The sequence below is a fragment of the Dasypus novemcinctus genome, chromosome 5, assembly GCF_030445035.2.
Source record: "Dasypus novemcinctus isolate mDasNov1 chromosome 5, mDasNov1.1.hap2, whole genome shotgun sequence".
NCBI lineage: Eukaryota > Metazoa > Chordata > Mammalia > Cingulata > Dasypodidae > Dasypus > Dasypus novemcinctus.
The window spans coordinates 4,613,366-4,639,541 of NC_080677.1; the positions used below are offsets into that span (position 1 = coordinate 4,613,366).

The 26,176-nt window shown below is 44.5% G+C and overlaps 1 protein-coding gene across 33 annotated transcripts in view; it reads left to right on the top strand.

The window, feature by feature from the left end:
• The window catches only part of COBL (cordon-bleu WH2 repeat protein), a 284,755-nt gene that overhangs the window by 108,191 nt on the left and 150,388 nt on the right, over positions 1 to 26,176 (top strand). For 13 of the 33 annotated variants that reach the window (XM_058296610.1, XM_058296620.1, XM_058296599.2 and 10 more), the window contains exons 3-5: positions 7,833 to 8,049; positions 9,505 to 9,733; positions 16,365 to 16,462. In XM_058296610.1, the coding sequence (XP_058152593.1) occupies positions 7,833 to 8,049; positions 9,505 to 9,733; positions 16,365 to 16,462 (544 nt within the window). Of the gene's footprint in view, positions 1 to 7,832; positions 8,050 to 9,504; positions 9,734 to 12,394; positions 12,440 to 16,364; positions 16,463 to 19,749; positions 19,825 to 26,176 lie in introns of all 33 variants that reach the window. The other 20 variants (XM_058296587.1, XM_058296589.1, XM_058296601.2 and 17 more) reach the window with 4 other exon arrangements.

The window sequence follows — 26,176 nt, forward strand, 5'->3', positions numbered from 1 at the left end:
GGGACACCCATGACACATATGTTTGCATGTCTTTTGCTGTCATTTAGTTCCCTGAGACCTTGTTCAATTTTTTCCATTCTTTTCTTCATCTGTTCTTTCATATGTTGGCTTTCAGAGGCCATTTCTTCAAACTCACCAATCCTTTCTTCTGCATCCTCAAATCTGCTATTATATGATTCCAATTTTTAAAAATTTCATTGATTGTACCTTTCATTCCCATAAGATCTGCTGTTTTTCTTTGTATGCTTTCAAATTCTTCCTTGTGCTCATCCAATGTCTTCTTAATATCCTTAATCTCTTTAGCCATCTCATTGAATTTATTAAGAAGATTTGTTTCAACACCTGTAATTAGTTGTCTCAACTCCTTTATGTCATCTGGAGGCTTATCTATCCCTTTAACTGGGTCATAGCTTCCTGTTTCTTGGTGTGGACTGTAATTTTTGTTGGTGTCTTGGCATCTGGCTTATTAGAGTGTTTATTCTGGGTGCAGTTTTTCTCTTTAGTTTAGGGCTTCCTATCGTTTCTCCCTAGCTGGTTGTGCAGTAGGAGCCAAGCATGTAGTTGGTGCTGTAAGCTGTAGGGGCTCAAGTTGCCCTCATTGCACCAGGGACCCATGAAGCTTCTTCCAACTTTCTCCTTCGCCAGGGGAAGGGACAGAGTCTCAGCTGTGTGGAATAACCCATGTGTAGGCCAAGACTGTAGTTGCCCAGAGAGACTGATGAAGCTTCACATCCCTTTCTCCCCTACCTGGGGCTGGGATGGAGCTGCAGGTGTGGGCAGCAATCTATGCAGTGCAGGTCCAAGATGACCACAGTTGCCCTGGTAGACTTCTGATTTTCAGTCTATGCCAGCCAGAGTTACCTGCAGTTACCTGTATAGGCTGGTGCAGGGTCCACCAGCCTCCTCCCCACGAGAAGCGGGCTGAAGCCTAGGCTAGGACTGCAGGCTGATCTGTGTGAAAGAAACTGGTTCCTGCTGACGCTGAGAGTTTCAGTCAGCCTGGTTTCCCCTCAGGCTGGGGTGGAGTCAGAATGGCAGCTACAGGCCTCTTTCTGACTTGGGCTGGTTCTCACCCCAGCTGTTCCCAGGGTTATCTCTTAGCCAGCCCAGTCTCCCAATCAGTAGCTGAAATCGGCAGCCAACTGTCTCCTCCTCCTGCGTTTCTGGGAAATGGAGCTTCCAATTCCCATCACAGAACAACTCCTGGGGCGGCTCGTGCCACCAGAGTAGGACAATCACTGGCCTTTGCAGCTTGGCCGGTAATTTCCCGGAGAGGCTGGCTCAGGTCCCCGCAGCTTCCTCCCTGCTGGAGGTGGCACTGGGGCCTAGGGTAGACCTGCAATCTGACCTGGATGGAAAGAAGCCGGTCCCCACCAGCACTGGGATCCTCAGTCTGCCCCACTTCCCCTTGTGCCAGGTGCAGAGTTAAGATGGCGCCTCCCGGCCTCTTTCTCACTTGGATAAACTTGAGCTTTAGCTGTTCTCAGGATTATACTGTAGCCCACTGAGTTTCCTCATCAATAGCTGAAGCTGGTGCCCAACCGTCTCTTCATCCCCCATTTTGGGGAAGTGGAGCTTTCAATTCCAGCCACGAAACAGCTCCCAAGGCGGCTTGTGCCTCCAGTGGAGGATGGGCACTGGCCTCTGGGGCATGGAGCCTCTACTTACAGGTCTTCTGTGCAGACAGGCGTCTCCTCCTTCCACTCCTTCAAAGACATTGTAGGATGCTCTTCTGGCCTCCTGAACAGGTGCTTCAGCTGGCTCCAGAGAGCGCTGGGTGTTTGCTAACTGCCCTGTAGCAGGAGCTGACTCTAGGAGCTTCTTACTCTGCTGCCATCTTGCTGGTTGTACATATATATATATATTTTTTAAAGATTTATTTTATTTATTCCTCTCCCCTTCCCCCCCACCTCTTGTCTGCTCTCTGTTTCAACTTGCTGTGTGTTCTTCTGTGCCAAATGCATCTCTTTTTTGTTATGTCATCTTGCTGCGTCAGCTCTTGTGTGTGGGGTGCCACTCCTGGGTGGGCTGTGCTTTTCTCATGCAGGCAGCTTTCCTTGTGGGGTGTACTCCTTGCATGTAGGACATCCCTACACAGGGTGCACGGCACAGCACTCATTGTGCACGGGAGCTCTGCACGTGGACCAGCTCATCATGTGGGCCAGGAGGGCCTGGGTATCGAACCCTGGACCCTCCATATGGTAGGTGGATGCTCTTTCAGTTGAGCCACGTCTACTTATATTTTTTAATGTAACAATTTTTGTGATCTGTGTATCTTTAAAAAAAAAAGGCAATTAAATAAAAAAAGTTTTTAGGTTAAAAAAAAAGAAATTTGAAAAAGAAAAAAAAAGCCGTAGAGGCAAGAAGACTATTTTACTGAGTTACTGGCTCATGAAAAAAAAGAGTACACACATTTGAAAAGGAATTAGTACTTTTTTTTTGAAAAGTACAAATCATCTACTCATTTTTAAAATTTAAAAGAGAGACCATAACAAATGCTAAAAATTAAATTTCCCCTCTACCTGATGAGCACTGAACAAAGATTTGATGAATAGAGAGATAAAGAAGTTAGAAGGAAAAGAATATTGAGGTGCAAGGGAGAGAAAAATCGATTTACTCTCAGAACCCTCCACCCTGTGTACTTGGTTTAGGGGTAATCCCCTTTATTACTATCTTTTGCAGGATTTAACCTGAGTTTTATATGTATGTATATATAATATATAAGAATATATAATATGAAGATATATATAATATAGGTATATAGTATATACAAGTATATAATACATATATTTATGTATAATATAAAGGTACGTATGTAAGTATATATAATATGTAGGTAAATATACATATAAGCATATATAAATATAGGTATATAATACATATAGATATATATAATACATAGATATATATAATTCATGTAGGTATATGTAATATGTAGGTATGTATCACATAGGTATATATAATATATAGGTATACATAATATATGTAAGTATATCTAGTACATGTAAGTATGATATGTGAATATATGATAATATAGCTATATATACTTTTAGGTATATATATATAATATGTAAGTGTATACCACATATAGGTATATATAATGCATAGGACTATATAATACATGTAGGTATATACATATACGTACATATATACAGAGGTATATATAATATATGGGTATATAACATAAGTATAGAATACATATAGGTATATAATACATACAGGTATATAATAATGTAGGTATATATAATATATGTAGGTCTATATAGTATATGTAGGTATATAATACATGTAGGTATATAATGCATGTCAGTATACATATGTAGGTATATAACACATATAGGTATCTATTATGTATAGATATATATAGCATATAGGTATATATTATGCAGGCGTACATGGATAGTGTATATCCATATGTACGTGTGTATGTCCATGTCTGATGTGCAGTCGATTCTCGTTATTCATGGTAGCTCAGCTCTGTGAAGTCCTGGGAGCACTGATTTTGCAAATACTCCACCCTGCTGCTAGGGGAGATGCAGAGCCCCGGTCACAACATTTTCCTCAGTCTATCAATGCATAACCTTGTTTATGTGGTTCTATTTAAAGGTATCTTCTACCTTTTTTCCTCTTTGCATTGCATACCAGGAATCCGTACCAGGTTCTTTGTCACACCCAGCCACGTTGAGCTGGCCTCCCTTTGGCCCCAGTATCGTAACTGCCTCTGAACATCTTAGGACAACATTTAAACAAAGCCCTAAAGGTAAAGTTTTAAAAGTTTAATCATCAACTTGGAGCTCGCTCCATGAGGTGTTGATTCGCTAACACTGAACCCACGGCCAGCAGCGGTGCGCTCCTGCCCGCGCCGCGTTTAACACGGTATTTTCTCCAGAAGGCACATGGCAGCCTTCTTGGCTGACACAGAGAGCACCTCAGCCCTGTGCTTGGGGGCCATTTCAGAAAGAACGATCTCCAATAAAATCGCAAACACGTGGGAAGCAGACAGACCGCGAAAGCTCCCTTGTTTTCAGCACGAGCGCTGAAACTAGAAGGCAGCCTGTTCCCTTGCTGGACCTCAGCTGGGAAGGCATGCGCCGGCAACTCAGATTTTTTGCAGTCCTGCGCTGGTCCGCGAATGGTCATGGAAGTGTCACGAGGCTTGAATTTGGGCTTACAAATAAATTTTAGCAAGTAGGTGAATTTGCAAAGACAGACTGTCAATAATGGAGCTCGACTGTGTGTGTAGATTGCCCCTGCTTCTCTTGAGGTCTCAGAAGACAGGCTTACTGTGGAAAGCTCCCTCGAGCCCAGGAGGGGAGCTTTGGATTCCTGGCCTTGACAGGCCAGTCAGCTCCTAAACGCACCTGACTTCATTTTTCACCACCTTCATTATACTTGTAACATCTCAGCACCTTTGTCCTGCAGGGCCTCCAGGATGTTACCTGCAGAGGCTCAGATTTCGTGGTATTTGCTGAGGGCAGAGTGGCACACAGCCAAACACAGACAGGTGATCATGCTGGGACATAGCCTCCAGAATAGAAAGAGGCAGGAACGGCTTTCATTTATTTAGCCGATGCTTGGATACCTGGCGCTGTCACTAGCTGCCTTCCAGTGTTGACTTACTACGTCGCACTCTAACAACTCCGGGGGGGCCTCGACCATCCCACGTCCTCGCAGAGGAGGAAATAAGGCATGAGGACATCAGGATGGGAAGTGGTGGCACTAGCATGCGCCTCGGGCAGGCTGCCCCTGGAGTCTCTTCACACAGCCACCCTGCTGCTGCGGGAAGAGAGACCCAATCCTGAACGAAAGGGCGGGCCTTTGCCAACCTGTGGGCGGGAGGGCAGGGGGGACCCAGCTGGCTCAGGCAGCCTCTTTCCGAACTAGAAAGTCCTTTCCTGTGGCTGGGTGGCCCAGGGGCCTGCTCAGCCGCCGCGGAGGGATTTCCCCAGACTCCCAGCAGAGGAGACCTTCATTCTCAGGCAGTGCGAGGCGGTGGGGATCTGGGAACAGGTCAAGAAAGGCCAGGGGGGACCGGGCCACCCCTGGAAACCTCTTTTTCCATTGTTGGGCTCTGGCAATTGTGCTGTCTTTCGGGGAGAATTTCCCTGATAGCATAAAAGAGCCTTAAAGAAACGACTTCCTGTTGGGATTCGGCATTTTCAAATGACAGCCCAATAGCAGGTGAAAAGTTGTGGCGGACGTGGCAGACATGCTGCCTCTTCACGGTATCCTCCTGCACCTCATTTTATGGAGGACGCGTGCCTGAAGACTGTAGAGGTGAACAGTGAGAACAAGTCGTGCTCTGCAGGAGCCTGGGGAACTGACTGTGCCAGGCGGGTCCATCCCTTTGCTGCCAGGTGCCAAGATGTTTGTGTTCCTGCACACCTAGCTGCATTGTCTTTTTAGCAAAATTTTTTATTGTCTTTTTTTAAAAACATACATAGATCACACAAAATGTTCCATTAAAAACTATAAGGTTCCCATATACCCCACTACCCCCTCACCCCACTCCTCCCACATCAACCCCCTTTTCCATCATCATGGCACAGTCATTGCATTTGGTGAATACATCTTGGAGCACTGCTGCACCGCATGGATTATAGTTTACATTGTAGTTTACACTCTCTCCCAGTCCATTCAGTGGGTTATGGCAGGATATATAATGTTCTGCATCTGTCCCTGCAATATCGTTCAGGACAACTCCAAGTCTGGCTTGGCTCTTCATTAACATGCAGAGACTCCAAAATTGAGATGTCCTGAAAGAGAAGAAAGCAAGCATCAGCCTTCAAACTAATGTCACCCCCCAACTTCCTCAGTCTTCACGTAGAAACCCCTATGTCCTAACATGGGTTCTACACCACCAGCAAAGCTTGGGTTCTGATTGGCTTGTCCAGGTTGAGTTGATATTGGCCTTTCTACTCCTCAAGTCATTTAAGCATCCCCGATGACCTGCGTCCAAGGTGAGTCCCTTTTACTCTTGTGCTCTGACAGTGGTGTTTTCTTTTTCTTTCTTCAGCGTGTGTATTTGTTTTCCCCCCTCCCCTCAAATTTAATAGTTACGTGGACTAGGTTGGCCTCTGTCTCGCAGGGTTTTCTGCTTGGTAGTTTTCCCTTCCTCCCCCCATAAACATTTTGTTGGTCAACAACTTCCACCCCCTGCTGTTGAAAATGCAGCTGCAACTTTCCCATGAAGAAGTGCCAGCTGGAAAGAATTGGTCCTACATTAGGGTCATGGAAGAGTGACGGCTGAAATCAGCTGATTTTGGACGAAATCCTTCTGACACACTGGTAGAGACACGGGCACCCGATTATCTATTGAGACAGGAAATAAATGATCAAGCCTTACTCTGCTAGTATATTAAACCATAAGTTCTGGTTTCTGTTACAGCAAGACAGGTTTATTCTCTATATAGAGAAAAGCATGTCAAGCCAAAGTCATTCCAGGTTGTCCTTTCAGAACACACCTCGCTCTAGCTAGGTGTTTCTAGAAGTTGCCATTGGTAGCCTTTGTGTTCTTCGTGGTTTCAGTTTGAAAACGAATTCAAGTATTTGGTCATTCTTTACCTTCACTGATCAAGTGGAAAGAGCCTCTGAGTAGAGATGGTAGAGGGCAGGTGCAGAGCCATTTTCAGGTGGAGTGGTGTTTGCATCTCAGCTGGACCTCCTGGGCAAGCCCAGGCTAGGTCCCCAGGCCTCAGGCTCTGCAGAACCAAACGAGGTGAAGTTCTGTGAGTGGCACAGCATGGCGCCCGGCCCATCATAGATCTACCCCAGATCGCGGTAAGGAGTCCCTTGTTGTTTTCGCATGTATACCGATTGTCCTCGATGCTGAGACTTTTTCGGTAGAAAATCTCATCCCCGGGTCTTTGGTGACTTCGCGCCTCATGTCAGTTCACTGAGTCCGCTGTGCATATGAAGGTGATTAACCAGCAGTGTTAACCAGCAAGCCCGTTGATGCGGCTTCTGACCTTCTCAGCTGGAGTTAGGGAGCCTCGAGAGCTGCAGGTGTGGGAGGTGTCGCCCCTGGTTAAGGAACACGCTGTTGCGTCAGTGCTTCCGAGATAGGCGATGGCGTCAGTGCTGGTCCAGTGAGTTCAGCGCTCAGACGCCCCGTTGGTGACACCTGGGATGCCTAATTGTGACCTGAAATCGTTGCCATGTAAGTTACTTACTAGAAATAAATCACGGGAAAGGAGCTGTGCTTTAGGGGAGGTTTACCCCTAATGCCTTCTCTGGGAATTGGGAGGACAAAGAGAAGTTGGTATTGAATATGAAAACATTCTGCTGGCCCAAAATAAAAGATGTAAATAAACTTTTCTCTTATTTGACGCCATCTGAATTATTATTCCCTTCCCTTAGCAGCAATAATTGCCTGTGATGGAGGATATTAGGAAAACATTTTTCTTGAAAAAGATAATGGCATCCATTTTCCACTTAAAAAGAAAGGTGTCAAATTCATCTCCGCATTTTCTGGGTTTAAGATACGTTCTATTTGTGAATGACTGAAACTTTGGTGCCTTGGGCCTACGAGTAACGTCGTTCACGTTCACTGAGCTGAGAGGATGCCGTGCAAGCTGGCCGTGGCCCGACCTGACATAGAACTAGTTCCCCAGCTCCTAGGCTTTTGATCCCCTGGTTGTCCTTTCGGCAGTGCTGTTCATTAGTACTGAAACTGTTGAGATTTGGCTGTATGATTTACGCGTGCGGAGTTCATGGGCTGCTGTCGTCGTCACGAGCAGTCGAGTTGCTCGCTCGTTCGTTTGTCCGTCCATTCGTTCTATGCTCATTCAGTTGGACGGCAGTGAGGTCACCATGTTCTTCTCCTCCTTCAGCCACGCCATGATGGACCTCCTCGTTGAACTTTGCCTGCAGAACCACCTGAACCCATCCCTCCATGCCCTGGAGATCAGGTCTTCGGACACCCAACAGCCTCTGAGTTTTAAGCCAAATACTTTGGTCGGGGCGCTGAACGTGCACACTGTGTTTCTGAAAGAAAAGGTTCCCGAGGAGAAGGCCAGTAACAAGCCTGGCCCACCCAAGCTGCCCGAGGTCAGTCCGTGCGGCCGGGAAACCTGTCCTGTCTGAGGCGGGCAAGGATCCCTGTGGCCGAGGGCGCTGGGGCGCCGAGTGGGGGGCTGGGAGGGCTCTTCCCATCCAAGGACCACACCTGTGCTGGAGGGGTCCACTCTCACGCCGGCAAAGTCAGGCACAGAACCAAGCTGATTTTAGGAGATGGTCGTTTGCAGGATTTACCAGTGTTTGTTGCTGTAACATTGCTCCTTTAAGCACTACAGACGAGGGGTTAGTCTAGAGCAGTGCTGTCCTTTAGAACTTTCTGTGATGATGGAAATACATGTTCTTGAATTCTGCAGTGTCCAGTACAATGGCCACTGGCCACTTCTTGCTCTTGAGTACATGAATTGTAAAGGAGCAACTGGTTTTTCAGTTTAACTAAATTTTAAGTAATTTAAATTTAAAGAGCCACATGTAGGTAGCAGTTACTCTTTGGACATTGTAGTCTTAGAGTTCTTCATATCCAAGGAAATGATTGGATCCATAGAGGGTTTGACCACCTTCCTAGAGAGAAAGAGGGCATGGGAGTAAGGTGTTTTTCCTTATTAAAAGTTTTGGTTGAAAATATTTGCTCACTGTGATGAGAATATCTTCACATATGCATAGTTTTATTCAAGCTTTTGTTTATTAGCAAAAATTAACTCCAGCTGCTTGTTGTACTTTTTTAATAAGCGTCTTGTAGCTCCATTTAAAAGCAGTGCTGTTTCATTCTTTCAGATTCTTGGAGGATTTGCTAAATTTTTCTGCCTTTAAAAATGGCAGCCAGACTGTTTAGTCAAACTGATTGGTTTTCTTCCTATTTATTATACACTTAGTGTTTAAAAAAAACAACTTTCTAGCTTAAAATGTGTATGTAACGTAGTGTGTATATCTAAATATACATATGTGTATACATACATACACACACTATGTATAGTGTATGTACATATAAACAGGGTACTATATATTATAGATATACATATTTAAATAGATATTCATATGTTTGTGTAGCTATTTTAGCTTCTGAAACAGAAATTTGAAAATGCCTTGTTTGTGAAGGTTTTCCTTTAAATTAAATTTTTCACATTACTTCCAAGCTAGTTCTCTTTTGGAAAATGTCAGTGCTTTGTGATTGAATCTGATCAACATCCTTGAGAGACAGTGTATGCATTAGAATGTAAACTTAGAGCCCTTCACTTTAGATGTAATTTTTTCTGTCTTGTTGACTGTTTGCTTGTTAGTAGGATAAAGTGATTACTCCAGGCATTTAATTTTCACTGTTCATCACGCCATCCCCACCCCCCCCCCCCGCCCCCACAGCTCCCTGGTTAATGAATGAAAGATTCGAGTGGCACCAAATCTTGCTCTTCTCAATTAGGCTATTAAAATAGGAGCTGAAGCCATTGGGGGAAGTTGTATTTACCGAATTCTGTTTCTGGCATGTGCTTCCAGAAGTCTGTGCGCTTGGTAGTGAATTACCTGCGGACGCAGAAAGCCGTCGTGCGCGTCAGTCCCGAGGTGCCTCTCCGGAATATTCTCCCAGTCATTTGTGCGAAATGCGAAGTCAGCCCGGAGAGCGTGCTTCTCCTCAGGGACAACATCACCGGCGAGGAGCTGGAGCTCTCCAAGTCCCTGAACGAGCTGGGCATCAAGGAGCTGTACGCGTGGGACAATAAAAGAGGTGAGGGGCCCTGAGCCGGGCGCTCAGGTGGCCGCCTCGCGGCTGCGGCCTGCGGCGCTGCGTAGAGACTGTGGGCGAGTTTCCTGACAGGCTGAATTTTGTCCGGCCCGGAGTTGAAGGGAGCCCTCTCGGTGGCCCTCTGTGGTGAGCCTGCCTCTCGCCCAGGCCTGGGCACGCGCTTGACCCCTTGCCTGCTCAGGAGCCGTGGGAGGCCAGGTAGAGGGGGATGAGGTGAGAGGAAACCGGAGGGTCCCCAGAAAGCACGCCTCAAAACCACGGACCATCCTCTCCTTCCCGCTGCCTTTACCTACTCCCAGGTTTAAACATTGCTCAGGTCCACAACCAGTGGCAAAACACGCATTTAGCCGGCCCCTAAGTCCGCCAAGTTAGGGTTCCTGAGATCAGTTCCTCGAGGCGGTTCTTCCCCCCTCCCTTTTTTAATCTTTTTTTTAAAAGATACATAGATCACACTAAATGTAACATTAAAATTACGAGGTTCCCATATACCGCACATCCCACCCCAGGCCACTCCTCCCACATCAACAACCTCTTTCATCAGTGTGGCACATCCATTGCATTTGGTGAATACATTTTGGAGCACTGCTGTACCACATGGATTATAGTTCATGTTGTAGTTGACACTCTCCCCTAGTCCATTCAGTGGGTTATGGCAGGATATATGATGTCCTGCATCTGTCCCTGCAATGTCATTCAGGGCCACTCAAGTCCTGAAAATACCCCACATCCCACCTCTAGATCTTCCCTCTCCCTGCCCTCAGCATCTCCCACCTGAGGCTTTCTCATTGTTGCTTCTAGAGACAGCTTTATCACGTGAATTAGCAGCTTTTAGGTCGAGGTCACAGCACAGGTGGGAGGTGCTGACCCCAGAAGGCCAGTGGTGGCACAAAAACTGATGTCTTATGTCAGCAGATCTTTCTGATCGATTTAAGGGGTTGACCGAGTATATTTAAGCAGCTGCCGATCAAACAAAGACTTTTAATATTCCTTCACCTTAGAGTTATTAAAATAGACTTTTTAAAAGTTTCTACTTTGACGAATTTCAGAGGCTCCCTTGACCTCTCTAGCTTCCTGCTGCTTCATTTATTCCAGAAACATTGAATAGGCTGGGCTTTTCTATATATACATATGCAAGCTTTTCACAGTTTTCTATAGCTCTTTTTCAGTTTTCCCCAAAAATGTGTTTTTCGCACCTATCTTAAATATTTTCACATGTTTGCAATAGCCTAGCTTGAGTAATACAGTTTTTCTTATTACCAAATTTATCATGAAGTTAATGACCCTAGGGGAACCCCTGTATCTCCTGCCCCCCCACCCCCATGTCACCCACCTCTTCCAGAGATTCTGGGTCCTAGATCTAATTTGATAGTCAAGAAAGGGTTTTAGTTCAATCAACTGTATGCTACATAGACTCTTCCATGGGATAAAAAAGTGCCCTGAAATTTGAGAAAATGCACCTTGTGGTTTCTCCTGTATCCCTTTAAAACCCATGGCTGGAATTCTCTCCACACTCCCTGCTTAGAGCGGGTCCATCTGTCTGGCTCTGTCAGCCCGATGTCAATTGTGGTGTGTGTGATCCCTTTGGAACCAGAGCTTTCATCTGGCAAGAGGGAAGGAAAGACGCCCCACATGTAAAAATCTGGAAGGAACCGGCCTCTGAAACAAGTGTTTCAGTTGAGCGGCCACCTTTCAGGCATATTTTGAAAGTGGACCGGAGTCTCCTCCCTGGGAAAAATCTCCCTCTCTGCTAAGGAGGGCACCCAACCAAGCCATTGTTGCCTGGACCGTGGGAGCTCAAGGAGCAGCATGGAAACCCCTCGCTCCCGCAGTCGGGAGGCGGCACCCTGCTTTTCCGAGGTACCAGGGAATGAGCCCGAGACCTCGTGCCTGCAAAGCAGGTGCTCAGCCACTGAGCTTCCCTGCTCCTCCCTGCCCTGTCCACCCACAGGCAGGGCAGTCATCAGGCGTGCACCAGGATGGCCGGCTCGGCTGGGGAGACCGAGAAGGGCCTCTACGCTCGGTGGGAAGCAGCTGCTCCCAAGTCCCGCGTCCCCGCTCCACTGCCTTCAGCCTCTCGCCCCTCCCCTGGGACCCCCCAGCACTCCCAAAGCAGACGGTGGAGGAGAGAGGCCTGGCCATTCCCCGATGATTCTTTCTTCAACACAACAATGTCTGGGCAATGCCGGAGTAAAGGTTTTGGTTGCAGGCCCTGCCATAGCCTTGGCCCCATTGCATCTGCCCTCAAATATTTCAGAAGAAAAGAGAGTTCTCTTCGGCCGGGCAGGCCTGCCCTGCAGTGCCAGTGGAGAAGCCCTTTCTTCTGTCTCTGGTACCTGGGGGAGGGGAGGGAGGGGTGCCCCATCCCCAGCCCAGCTGCTGCCAGGGCTCTGCCTTCAGTGCTCGCTGAGGCCGGCCGTCCTCTGGAATTCCTGGCGGCTCTTGGCAGCCCAGGCAGCCGCAGGGCTTTGGGAGACCAGGCCCCCAAGTCCAGGCCTGGTGCCCCCTCGAGCGCCACTTGGCCCTCCCAGGGCCTTGGCCACAGGACGCCCCCTCCCAGGCTTTTGGGGGAGCCGGGGGTCGTGGGTAGGCGCTGCTGCAGGTCCTGAAGTCGTCCTCATTCTCTCACTGCCTGCCTTTTTTCAGTTCTTCTGACCAAAACGCAGTCCGAGCCTTCCCTGAGCCGTCGAGGTACAGTGAGTGGGCTGGGGTGCGGCTGCACCGTGCATGGCTCCAGCCAGGGCGGAGGGGCTCTCGGAGGGGCGCCCTGGAGGAGGGGCGCATGGCTTGCGGGACCCCCGGGGTTCCTGGCTTGAAAGGAGGTTACAGCCTGGCCTTGATTCCCTGGTTGGCTAAGAGAACCCTTTGTGTGAGAGCTGCTGTGTGCTTCACCTGGGATGAGGACAGCTATGGAGGAGAATGGTTCATTTAAGAAGACGGAATTTCAGACAGATGGGAAGGTGTGCATGCAGAAAAGGAACAAATCCTTCCTTCCTTCCCTCCTTTCCTCCCTCCCTCCCTCCCTTCTTCCTTCCTTCCTTCCTTTTCTTCTCTCTCTCCCTCTTTCTCTCTTCTTCCCTCCCTCCCTCCCTCCTCCCACCTCACCCCTCTCCTCCTCCTTTCCACCTTTCTTTGCCTGCACTTACCTGCCCTCACCTGGCCTCCCCTCCCTTCAAAGTCCTCCAGTATGCTGCAGAATTTGGTGCAGTGTGGATTTTGAAAGTTACCCTTTCCAGTCATAGGCAAGTGTGTAAGTGAGTGCACCTTTTGCCTTTATCCTGACACCTTTTACTTTTAAATCTATAAAGTGTGTACACACAAACACACACAGTCTCTTTTTCCAAAGCCTCACTAAAATCCCGGAGTATTCCTGTGTTATGGTAGTTTCTGTCCATGTTTAAGATATTTAACAATAGATTTTATTTGGTTTCTGGGAAAAAAAATAAGTTAATGAAAGGAAAACCGGACACTGCTCTGAGAACCATGTATGTTCTTGGTTTGGTGTCTGAGAGCAGTTAGCTGAGACTACACTCAGTACTCCTTATCTACTGTTTTTCTACTCCATCTTATGGTAGAAATTAACAGTGAAAAGATGCAAATTCTCTATTTATTTATTTATTTAGGAGATACCGGGCATTGAACTCAGGACCCTCATACATACAAGGCAGGTGCTCAGCCACTGGGCTTTGCCTGCTCCGCCAGATTCTCTTTTAAGGAGCAGCATGAGTGGGCAGTAATTGTGGGCAGAAGACTCATATATGAAAGCTTTATCTATTCTGCTTGACTTTATTTGGGCCTTGAACAGACCATGAGAGCAGAAAAGGTGGCTGAAAAGGCTATTTCTTTCTTACCGTTTCATACGTATGGTCTAGTGGTGGTGACTGGAATTTACTGCTTTAAACAACATTCGCGGAAGCCCAGTGGTTGAGGGCCTGCTTCCCATGTACGAGGTCCTGGGTTCAATCCCCAGTACCTCCTAAAAAACAACAGAAATGTGCTTTCTTATGGACGAAGCAAGAAACACCCCCAAACTTGTGCTGGGATTCCGTTTTTGGTAAATTACAGTAAATGCAAATAATATAAATTTCGTGCTCGGGTTATCATCCATTTGGAACTGTGACTCTTCAGTGCGTGTGTTCTCCAGGCCTGGCTGTGAAGGACTAGCTTGTTACCACCCTGGCCATACAGCAGGGTGTCCCGGGGACAGTTTGGGTGATGGGAACACTGTGGGGAAAACTGAGCACTCTGGCTTAGCTCTCAAGCCCACCCTTCGGCGGGGCCTGCCGAGCCCCAGCACCCCTCCTGGCAGCCCCTCTGCTTCTGTTGCCGAAGCCTCGCCTCTCAGACTAGACCCTCTGCCTTAGGCTGCAGCTCACAGCTTTGGCCTGGCCCTGCTGCCCCCAGACAGCTGCAGGTCATGGGGGCATGAGAACGTGCCTCCCGGCCACGCTGAGTCTGTCCTGCAGCCAAGGCTGTCCCAAAGCCTTCGTCCCTGGGGCCAAGCTCTGTCCTGCAGGGCCACCAGCAGCCATCAGAGCTCATGGAAAGAAACAAGAGACGTGACTTGGTGGCAGTTTTCTGGTCCAGCCTGTCATATTTTCGTGGTTGGTCTAATAGCCTATAGTCCAGTCACATGTTTGCCCACTTATTTACTTGCAGGGTAGCACTTGTGATAACGCCTATTCTTCATATATTCTCGTCACATTTCCTTCAATCCTAGAAACACTGTAGTTATGAATAGGCACACATGCATATAGACTAGTTTATATATATTTTCTCTCGTAGTATGGTATGTTTCACTCTTTATAGCTCTGTATACAATACAGATTTTGATGCAATTAGCTGTGAAATGGGAGTTCACAGGTGTACCTGCTGACTTGCAGCCTGGTCCCCTGGTTTGGATGTGTGTGATGTGCAGCCTGCCGCCCCTCTGCTAGAGCTGCTTGCGTGTCCCGGGAGCCCCAGCTCTCCTGAGCCTTTCGTTATTTACAACGTGGTTCCAGGAGCACATCTGCTTGATTCTGCTTCGCTGGGTGCTCCTTGCATATTGTGCTAACACGCTGATTTTTACATTGGTCTCTAACTCCAATACCAAGTTACATACTAATAAAGAAGGTTTCGTTGATGCTTACCTTGTCTGGGTCGATTTTATGGTGACAGCTGCAAAACCCCTGTCCAGGACTCCCCGACCACTTGGAGATACAGCTCTGCAGCCCTTGGCAGGGGCGCAGGGGAGCCGTCGTTCTGTCCTTCAGGAGCACCTGAACTTCCCCTGGTCTTGTTTGGATGACTCGGCAGGGACAGGGGATGAACTGAGGATGGGGAGCTCTGCGGGCGGACTCTGCACGCTGCCCCCTTAACCCCCGTGCTTGGCCGAGTCTCCCCCAGTCTGCGCCCGAGGGCCTGGAGGGCTCAGAGGCTGAGCAAGCGGAAGCGCGCCACGCCCCAGGGCTGGCCACCCCCACCCCCGGCTTTGAGGGTGGGCCCCCCACCTGCAGCTTGCCCATCACTGAGGAGGGTGCTGGGCGGTGACCCAGCGCTTCCCACCCAGGACGTCCTCACAAGTCCCCCGGGGAAGCTGACCCGCGGGTCCCGCACAGGAGGTGTTGTCAGCTCCCTGACAGGTCCGGGCTGCACTTCCCCACGTGGAAAAGGGGGAAATGCTGATGAAGGAGAAGGGGAAGACGAGCACTTTGTGCTCAAGAGGCTCTTTCCAATCGTTCCCTTAGAAGAAGAATAAAAAAAAATCGGCCCACTGGGGAATATCATTGAAAAGGAAATCTTTCTGGCTGGGGCAAATGAAAGGCAATCTAGAAATGCGGTTCACGAAAGATCTGATGTGATGGTTTCAAAGACCATCCTGTAAACCCATCACTGTGCTCCAGGTTTGGAAGACAAGAGGGGGCTTGTCGAGCAGGAAAGCTGTTGATTTGTTTAATCCGTGTTTTGGCCTCACTTGGAATTCTTCAAGCAGATGAGGTTGGCACAGATTTCACAGCCAGTCCACACCCACGAGCCACGTGTGGCTGCTGAGCACCTGAAACGTGGCTGCTCCAAACTGAGTGTTACACGTGTAAAGGACACACTTGGCTGTCGATATTTAATGCCATAAAAGAATGCAAAAGATCCTCTTAATGTTTATATTGTTTGTATGATGGAATGATAATATTTGGGGTATATTGGGTTAAATAAAATATATTAAAATTTCATTTTATCTTTAAAAAATTAACATGGCTACTTTTAAAAGAAAACTTAGAGTAATCCACATCGTTCTCATTATATTTGCAGTGGGCAGCACTGCTCTAGAACTCTCACTTGCTTATTTATTTTTGTTCTGTTTTTCCTTCGGATGAAGGCACAGCCACACCTGCAGGAAATACCATGCAGCTCATGGAAAGGTTTGAGAACCTCCCATTTCCTCAGTGGCCCAGAGGCTCCGAGGTGGCTCAGAAGCTTTAAAAGAACTCTTCTGAACAACAGTTTTCCTCTTTGACAAGAACTAAAATAAGTTTACTAGTAGAGGATTCATTTGTTGACCTTTTGAAAGTGATGCATGTAATCTCCTTTCTAAGTCTGAAAAATAATCTAGGACTTTGTTGTTGCTTTCTTTTTCCAGAAACCATTAGAAAATCTTCGCTTGGCAATGATGAAACAGATAAGGAGAAGAAAAAATTTCTGGGATTTTTCAAAGTTAATAAAAGACGCAGTAGTAAGGTAATGAATCGAATGCCCACGTGATTTTGCATTAAGTAAGAATAGTTTCTCAAGATATCTGTGCTCAACTTATCTTGGAATTTTTCTAAGTAACTATGTCTAGGAATGCTAATTCTTTCGGTAAAAGGGGACTTACCAGAGTGCATTGGAACGGCTGCCCCGCATTTCCTCGAGTGATCCCTTGGGCCATGATCTTGGGCCGTGATCGTGTTATTTACCAGTAGATCTTGAAGCCTCGGGCTTGCCCCCGGCCAGAGCTGGGGCCCTTCTGCCCGGGAGGCCTTCTGGTTGGTAGGCAGTACCTGGCCTGTGGTTGAAATTCAATAAACGTTCAATAAACGTTCTCTGGATCGATGGGTGAGTGAATGCATGTTAAAATTAAGTTTCTAGAAAGTAGTCAATACCCCAATAAAATGATCTGTAGCTTCAAAACTGAAGCCCTAAGGAGCCAGTGTTCAGGGCACTTAGAGAGAATATCAATTGCTGCACTGGTCCATTTCTTAGTAATTGTTACATGTTCTTTGGGCCTCCCAATATAATTTGGGAAAATACTAAATCAGTGAATTTTGTTAATATTTGGGGGTCTTTGAATCTTATAGTCAAATTTTGGATACAGTGTTATAGAGTAAGTGAAAGTCATAATAAAGAGGTCTGATACAAATGAAGATTGTTTTTACTATTACATGAGCTTTTCAAGCCTATAAATGATGACTAACCACCAAGAAAATGCACATTATCCATATTATATCTGTTTTAAAGGATATTTTGCTAATATCTAGTATTTTTTCTTACTGGTAAATGGGCATAAAAGGAGAAACACAAGTGATGGACACTGTCCTTTATACCTTAGGTTTACGGGGGAAGTGTTCACTGTCTATAGCTGTGGAAGCAGTGGGGGCTGAGTGAACTCACGCTGGTTTAGCAGCCACGCCTGCACCGCTGCAGAGCCGTGTGCCTGGCATGAGGCTTTACAGCCACTCTTTCACTTCCTGCTCTCCAGGAGCCCGTGGGGTTGGAGTTTGCAGATGAAGACACAGGAGCCCAGAAAAGCAAAGGAGTTGGCTCAGGGTACCACGATTCAATCCCGAGTGGCTCTCTCTGCAAAGCCACTGTTTTCCCTGCTAGCCCGTTGTGCTGGGAGGGCAGTGAAGCCAGGTGGGCGAAACTTGAAGGTCCCCGTCGGGCTCAGGAGGCTGCATGAGCGGAGGCTTTTCACAAACCTCAGCTCACTCTGTTCCTTACCGCTCCTGATGCTTTGATTTTCGTCCTGTGACTCTCTAATGCCACTCACTGCTAGCCATCCTCTGCTCCATGTTTCTGTGTGTTCTCTATCTTTTTTCAGGGTTCGTCTCTCCAAGTAAGAGCTTTTGAGACCTCCCCTTCCTTCCCCTCTCCTGCCCTTTTCTTTCCTTTTCTGTTTTGGTTACTTACAATTATAACAATCGGAATTTTGCGCTTGAGTTTCCCATCACTCTTTAAAAACTTTTTTTGTCCCTGCCGTTTTTGAAATATGTTTGCCGGGCCGGTGTTCTCCGCTGCCTTCCTTGGGGCTCACGACATCAGTTCAGGGTCGATTTCTCACCGTTGCCCTGTTCTTGCTTTTCGAGGGCAGGCAGCTGTTGGCATGGCTTCTTCCTTTCGAGGGCAAGTGAAACCCTCAGAAGTGCTTTTGTTTGTGCAAAACTGGGTGGCCCAGAGAGAGATTTGGCGACTTCCTGACTTCACTTTTCAAAGTTCTGAGGAGACACCCTTGTGGATGGATGTCTGTTGAAAAGGTCAGGAAAGGAAGCGGATGTGGCTCAAGCCACTGAGCGCCTGCTTCCCACATGAGAGGTCCCAGGTTCAGTTCCCAGTGCCTCCTAAAAATAAAAACAACAACAAGCAAAACAAATGAAGAAGCGACTCCGGGGAGCCAATATGGCTCAGTATTGAGCACTAGCTTCCTCCATGTGGGGTCCTGGGTTTACGCCCCAGCCCTGGCACCTTAGAAAGCAAACGAGCACAAAAGGCCAGGAACATATGAAAGATCAGTGACAATGACACAAATGATAACATCTCCTTTTTTGATTACAAGTGACTTTTCTTTCTAGCCTGAAGAAAACCCTGTTTTTTTTCCTCTGTCTTAGACTCACTATAATTATTTCTCATTTTAACATATTTCACTTATAACTTTCCCTCTCATTTATTTTATTTTCCTCCGGACATGCCTTATTCAGTTTTCTCCTTATTGGATTATTTTGATTTTTTTCAGCAGCCTCTTAATTCCTTATTTTCTTCTTTTTTTATTTTATGAGATAATAAATACAACCCCAGTTCAGAAAACAGGTGAAAGAGGGGTTAACTCATTTCACAGGTAAGAGGCTACGGCTGAGACCTCTAAGCTAATCCCAGCACTAGGAAATTCCGAAAGGAGCAAAGCCACACTTCAAACCCAGGTCGCTCTCTCCATCGCCTTTGCACTTATTCACCTACGTACATTGGGCATTGCTTGGCACATAAGGGTTTTGTTCTCTTTGCCAATGGTTTTTGTAGTGGTTTCTAAAATCTTATGATGTGACATGGTCTGCAGATGTCTCAGTGACTATGACACTAAGAGTGGAGAAATAGCAAGTCAGTGAATGCTAAAGTGGCTCTTTTCTATCATCCCCTTAAGAGGAAAAAAATGTATACATATGTGTATATATGAGCATGTGTGTGTATATATATATATTTTTATATGTGTGCATATGTGCATGGGTGTGTATATGAAACCTCACTAGAGAATATACTCAAAAGGGGTATAACCTTTCCTTGTTTTAAAGTTTTTGTGTTTTAATGGTTTTGTATATATTTGATAACTTGGTATCATTTGGGCATTATTTATTCTTCCAACCAAAAGATTTAGAAAAATACTCAAGAATCACCTAAGATCTCGTTTAACAATTAACTCTCAGAGCTCTAGAGGTCAGGTTGGGGCCCAGGAAGTATATTTCATAAATCACAGCCCAGATGATTGTGTTGCTGACACATCAGAATGTACAAACTCCTGCCTTAGACAACGGGATGAGACCTTATCATTTCTCCTGTATTGCGTGGAAATGAGACGTCTGGTGAATTACCATTCCATTAGCAAGGCAGTGGCAAAACTCAAGTTCATAAGCTGGCCGAAAAACTCTCTAGGGCAGATTCTTCTGCCTTGAAGCATAGCGCCACTGACAACTCTGCCTGAGTAATTGCAAAGTACCACATTTTCTGTTTCAACACACTGTCACACGTGGTGATCATTGGGGCACCTGCTTGTGTTCCAGGCTGAGCAGCTCGGGCTGTTGGGCGTGGACAACCAGGACGATGTCTCAGAGTCGACGGCGGGAAGGGACTTGGATGTGAGTACTAACGCCCAGCAGCTGCTTTGCGCTAACATGGTGGTGCTTCTCGCTGCTTTGCACAGCCTTCCAGAAAATGGATTTATAGGTTAGAGTTACACTTCTTTCCTTTTCTCCTTCCTCCCTGCCTCCTTTTCTCTCTTTCTTTCTTTCTTTCTTTCTTTCTTTCTTTCTTTCTTTCTTTCTTTCTTTCTTTCTTTCTTTCTTTCTTTCTTTCTTTCTTTCTTTCTTTCTTTCTTTCTTTCTCTCTCTTTCTTTCTTTCTTTCCTTTTCTTCTCCTCTCTCTCTCTCTCTTCCCCTCCCTCCCTCCCTCTCCCCCCTCTCCCCCCCCCCCCATTCTTTCATCTGAATAGATTCACAAGGTCTCATGTGGTTACCTTAGTTCATATTTCTTTCCACAATCGTCAGCATGAAGAGTAGACTCCTTCATTCAATTAACTGAATTTACACTTTCTGGATTGCTTTCATACATTATCAGAAGTAGCCTAATGCTTTTGGAGCCAGACAGACCAGTTTTCCAGCCATGGAAAGTAACTAACTCAATGACCTCGGGAAGATCATGCAACCCAATTGCTTTAAATTTTTTGCTCATGCAGACCTCGAAAGAATTTTTTTGAAACTACACATGCCCTCATATTTTAAAGTTCTCATGTAAAAAATTTCTTTCTGAGCTGAAGCACTTGAAACAATGTAATTCAAGGCATCTTGTAAATATTGACATTTTAAATGTAGCTAACAAAAGTATCATTACTCACCACTATCACCTTTTCAAAGTTACTTGAATAAACCCTTCTGTAACAGTGGGAAATTATGTATCATTGCTTTTATTCTTGATTTCATGTTTCCATCACTGTCCCCACATAAAATATTATTCTACTCAATATATTTTATGTTTGAAAGTCTTTTACAGATTACCCTATAGAATTTCTTGAAATAAAGATATGTATCTAAATTAATTTTTTTAAAATGTGATCATAAGGTCTAAGAAGAAAATATTCTTCTGGGTTGAGTTATTACAATTGCAAAGAATCATGACAACAAAAATATATTTCAAATGTTGATATAAAATTGTTAGCCATGAAAAGTAAATTTTTTTGAGATGACATCTCTTAATGAGATGAATTGTGATTAGATTTTCATTCAGTTCATGTCTTTTAATGACCATGATTTATTGAAAATAGAAAAGGCTCAACATTAATTCTGTGCTTTCCCCCTCTTTTGTATTGGTATAAACATCCTGAAAGCTTTTTTACATAAATAAGTACATGAAGATGGAAAAATTTTGTTATAGCTGTGTCTTTAAATCTTGAAGTTCTACTGGAAAACATGCCAAAAACCACATAGGGATCTATCATCAAAAATTACTTTGAATAATTTTTTATCTATACCTGATTATGTTCTCTTTCAAAATTGTCAGTTGTCAAAATGTATAAGCCATCTGACTTGCAAAGAGCTTTTTACTCTATCACAGGAGTTACTTATTTTGGGGATGTATAAGGGAAAAAAAACCTTTACAAAACTTAGCAAACAATAGTGTCCATAAGCACCTTTTGAAACCTAAAATCTCATCAGCAACTTGAAATTGAGGAAACTGTGATATTGTCAGTTTTCACTCTTCTTTCCAATATAGGGCTTTTTAGTGAAATATCTGTTGTTGTTTCTGTTGTTTATCATACCCTAAACTTTAAATACATTTTTGTCAAGATCCTGGCTGTATGGATTTAACCAAATCAGTTTATGGAAAATACATGTCATATAAATTAATTGACAAAATGAGCCCGTATTGTACAACCAAAATCAAATTTATTTTTAGTTAAAAATAGTAAATGTGATTTATTTTAAATTTAAGTGAATGTGTTACTATGTATGCCATGACAACTCTCTTGCTTCTGAATCTAAGAGTAGCTGTGTTGAGATGTTCTCATTTCATCACACTTTAAAATAAGTTTATAACCCTGGACTTAATATGATTTTTCCTTTTAATGTGTATATATTAACACTGTGCAAATTAGGTGTCAGCTTTTATGGCAACCAAATCTTATTTGTGACCATTTCCATATGAAACCAAATGTACTGGAATAGAATTATATAATGATTTTTAAAGAGAATCTCTTCTTTGCTTGATATTTTAAGCAAATCTTTACCTGCCATAATCATATCAGAAATTCTGTTTTATTTGCTCTAAAACAGTCTTCCGTCAACTGAGACTGATTTGAAATGTCCATTGACTTACAAGTTTGTAAGGCTTGTCTTTTATCAGTCTCTGCTTTGGCCACAAACTGCTGAAAAATGTTTTCCAATATTTCGTGTAGTCCACAAACTATTTTTGTGTTTCACTAAGGAATGTATTTAATTACACAGAAAGGCTTGGCATCTCACATTGCTATGGCTATTACAGTTTAGCAAGTGTTACAACTTTTTCTACAGCAATAAATGATAACCTAGATTTCTTTAATTTAATTAGAGAAGCTAAAGTTTAGAGAGAAATCATGTAGAAAATACAGAGTTCCCATATTTCCCCCCCACACATGCAGTTTTCCCTATTATTAACACCTTGCATTGGTGTGGTACCTTCGTTACAACTGATGAAACAATATTATTATAATTTTACTATTAACTCTAGTCCACAGTTTTCATTAGGGTTCACTTTTTGTGTTGTATAAACCTATGATTTTTAAAATTTATTCTAGTAACATAGAAACCACCTAAAACATCCCCTTCCAGCCACATCCAAATTCAGTCATGTTAACTGCATTCACAATGTTGTGCTACATCACCACCATCCATCACCTAAACTGTTCAGTGGTGAATGCACAGCACTGTGATTATCCCAAGAGCCACTGATTGTGTACTTCGGATAGACTGTACAGCATGAGAGTATAGCTCAACAAAACGGCTTTAAAAAAAACTTTTCCAAATAGAAATTCTGTATCAATTAAGCATGAAATCCCCATTCCCTAATCCCACCCTGGTCCTGGTAACCTGTGTTCTAGTTTCTGACCCTATGAATTGGCTTCATAGTCACATCAGTGTGATCATCCAGTACTTGCCCTTTATTAGCTGGCTCTTTTCACGCAGCATCATGTCTTCAAGGTCCGTCCATGTTGTTGCAGGCATCAGAACTCCTTTCCTTGGTAGGGCTAATAGTCTTCCATGAAGTGTACAGACCACATTTTCTTTATCCATTCATCTGTTGGTGGATACTTGTGTTGCTTGCATCTTCTGGCAGTTGTGAATAATGCTGATTCACGTTGGTGGACAAATATCTGTTCGAGTCCCTGCTTTCAATTATTTTGGGTGTATACCTAGAAGTAGGCTTGTCAGGTCAGATAGTAATTTTATACACTAGTGAGCAATGCGGATTTGCATGAGGTTTTTTTCCCTCACTAATGGAACAGAAGAATAATTCATGATATAAATTAATGTATTTATTCCATGCAAAAATGTTATCGGAAATGTCCAACGCATTTATGAGGAAAATAGACAATAGTTGAATGATACAAATGGAAAGGCATGCTACATTCTTAGGTAAGGAGACTCAACATCAAAATGCCAATCAGGATTTTTTTTTAGGGGCTAAATAAGTTGATTATAAAGTTAACTTGAGAAAATAACTAAGGAAGAATAGCCAGGAAAACCCTGGAAAGAAAGAGGGGTAAGGTAAGCCTTGCTAGTTTTTAAAATGTTTTTTAAAGCCTCCACAATTAAAGCTGTGGTCTACTGGTACACAAATAGCGGGATCAGTGGAATAGAATGGAAAATCCAGAGCATACGAAAGATGCTGTGTAATGCAGTTGGCACCTCAAATCAGTGGAGGGAAGGTAAACTTATTAAGAAGTGAATTTGTGATAATTGTGTAGTGTGAAAGGATAAAAGTGTATATGTTTCTCACACTTTTCATTAGGATACATTCCAAATGGATCAAGAATATAAATGTAAAAAATCGAAGCTACACTAGAACTCATAGAAAACATGAGTGAATACATGTTCAAACTGAAAAGGGTTACAGTCTCCCATGTATAACATAAATCTGGATGCAATAAAGGAAATAATTTGACATCAAATTTGACATCATTGAAAACAAACAAACAATAACTGTCCTGAATGACAAAAAAGAGAGAGAGAAGGAAATAATATAAGAAAATAAATATCCACATGACAAAATGGGGGAATGGTGCTTTTAGAAATGGAGAAGTTCACAACCTGATATAAAGAGGCATGAATGGAAAGTTTACAAAAAAAGAAATGCATGTGTTATGAAAATAAATGATAAAAAGCTCAGACTCACTTATAATGAGAAACGCAAGTGAAACCTACAGTGAAATTCTGTTTATCACGTATGACATGGCCAAAAATCCAAAAATTTGTCAATACACTCTGTTGGTTAAGCTATGGGACCCTTATATACATGGCTGAACAGAATGCCAAATTTTACGTACAGTCCATCTGGCAATATCCAAGTCAAATTATATATGCATTTTTTCTTTGACTCAGAATTCCTACTTTAGAAATATATTGAAAAGACATTGGCAATATGCATGTGCACAGCTGTTTACTACATCACTGTTTTAAGTGCAAAAAATAGAAGCAACCCAAGTGCTCATCAGTAGGTGATTAGTAGATGAAACCGTGGTGCATCCCCATGACTGAGTGATTGAGTACTGCAAAACTTAAGGGCAATTGCCTGCTACATGGAGTGTTCTCTTGGATATGTATTTTTTTCCTTACTTATTAAAAGGCTAAATTTTACTATAAATCAAAAGTCCGTAAATGAAGCCACACTGTGGTAGGTTCATTATTGGCCTGGAAATAAGAATTTATGGGTGTTGAACCCTAAAGCAGGACAGCACTTAAGAAAATGATGAGTGATGGCTGCGAGGCCCATGGCTGCCACATGGCTGCCTCGTGACAGGCACTTTCATTCCGTTCTCTGCACAACACTGTAAGGTAGGTATAATCTGCCTGAGAGGTGCAGAAAATTTTCAACTCTCAGAGGTCAAGGTGTTGATCAAATTTATTGAGGCCCCCTTATTTCAGCTTGATATTATTCTCTCTTCCATCGAGCATGTTGGCTATGTATATTTCTAAGAGCACTCTGCTATGATTTTTAGAAATATACCAAATCATTGACTTCTTTTTTTTTTTTAGAGGATAAATCCAATTTCTCTCTTTTTATTTTAAGATTTATTTTATTTATTTATTTCTCTCCCCTTCCCCTCCCCCCACCCCAGTTGTCTGTTCTCTGTGTCTGTTTGCTGCATCTTCTTTGTCCACTTCTGTTGTCAGCGGCACGGGAATCTGTGTTTCTTTTTGTTGTGTCATCTTGTGTCAGCTCTCCGTGTGTGTGGCACCATTCCTGGGCAGGCTGCACTTTCTTTCGTGCTGAGCAGCTCTCCTTACAGGGTGCACTCCTTGCACGTGGGGCTCCCCTACACAGGGGATACCCCTGTGTGGCACGGCACTCCTTGCGCGCATCAGCACTGCGCATGGGCCAGCTCCACACGGGTCAAGGAGGCCCGGGGTTTGAACCGCGGACCTCCCATGTGGTAGATGGACGCCCATGCCAGACTTCTGTTTCTCTATGTCAAGGGATTTGGTAGTTCTTCCTTCCTTCAGTTGCGTTGCGTGCCCTTTTTGCATTATCAAGTAGTAAAATATAATCCAGCTCCAGCTCCTTGTGTCTTCCTACTTTAAGTACCATAAAGCCCTCGGATGTTCCTTTGCAAGCAAACGTGGAGTTGCAATGGAACATGTTTGCCTCACTGGAGGTGGCCCTGCCCTGCTGTTTCTGTGCCTGTTTGCACTCTCAATACCTTTTGTTTGAGTGCCAAATCACAGTGTAACCTTCTGGAAGGCATTTTAAGGGGCAATTAATTGCATAACATGTGGACTGTGATGCTGATGACTCGATGGAGGTGACAACAGGACAGCGGGAGAGCAGGAACACGATGACCAGGCGCTTGGCACAGATTCATGAAAGCTGAAGTTCACCCTATTCTGTGCCTGCCCTTTCTTAATCAAAGGTTGCTTGAATCACGGTAACTATACTCTCCTCCCAAATCGTTTCATGACTGTTTCCTGGAATTTTGTATTTTCCAGGAGTCTTTCCCTTCTATATCCGGTTGGAAGGAAATGCATAGCCCAGGCTCTGGAAATGGCCCCAGGGGTTATAAAACTGGGCTGCATTTGATACCCTACAGTGGACGGGATTAGTGTCTTTGGTCTTTATTTTCCTCAAACTCAGAATATGAAAATATTAAAGCATGGAGTAGATCATAGTACAGTCACTTCATTGACCACATTTGGGCCCTGAGATGCAGGAAGTTGCAGTGGTCTCCTACTGGTCTCGCTG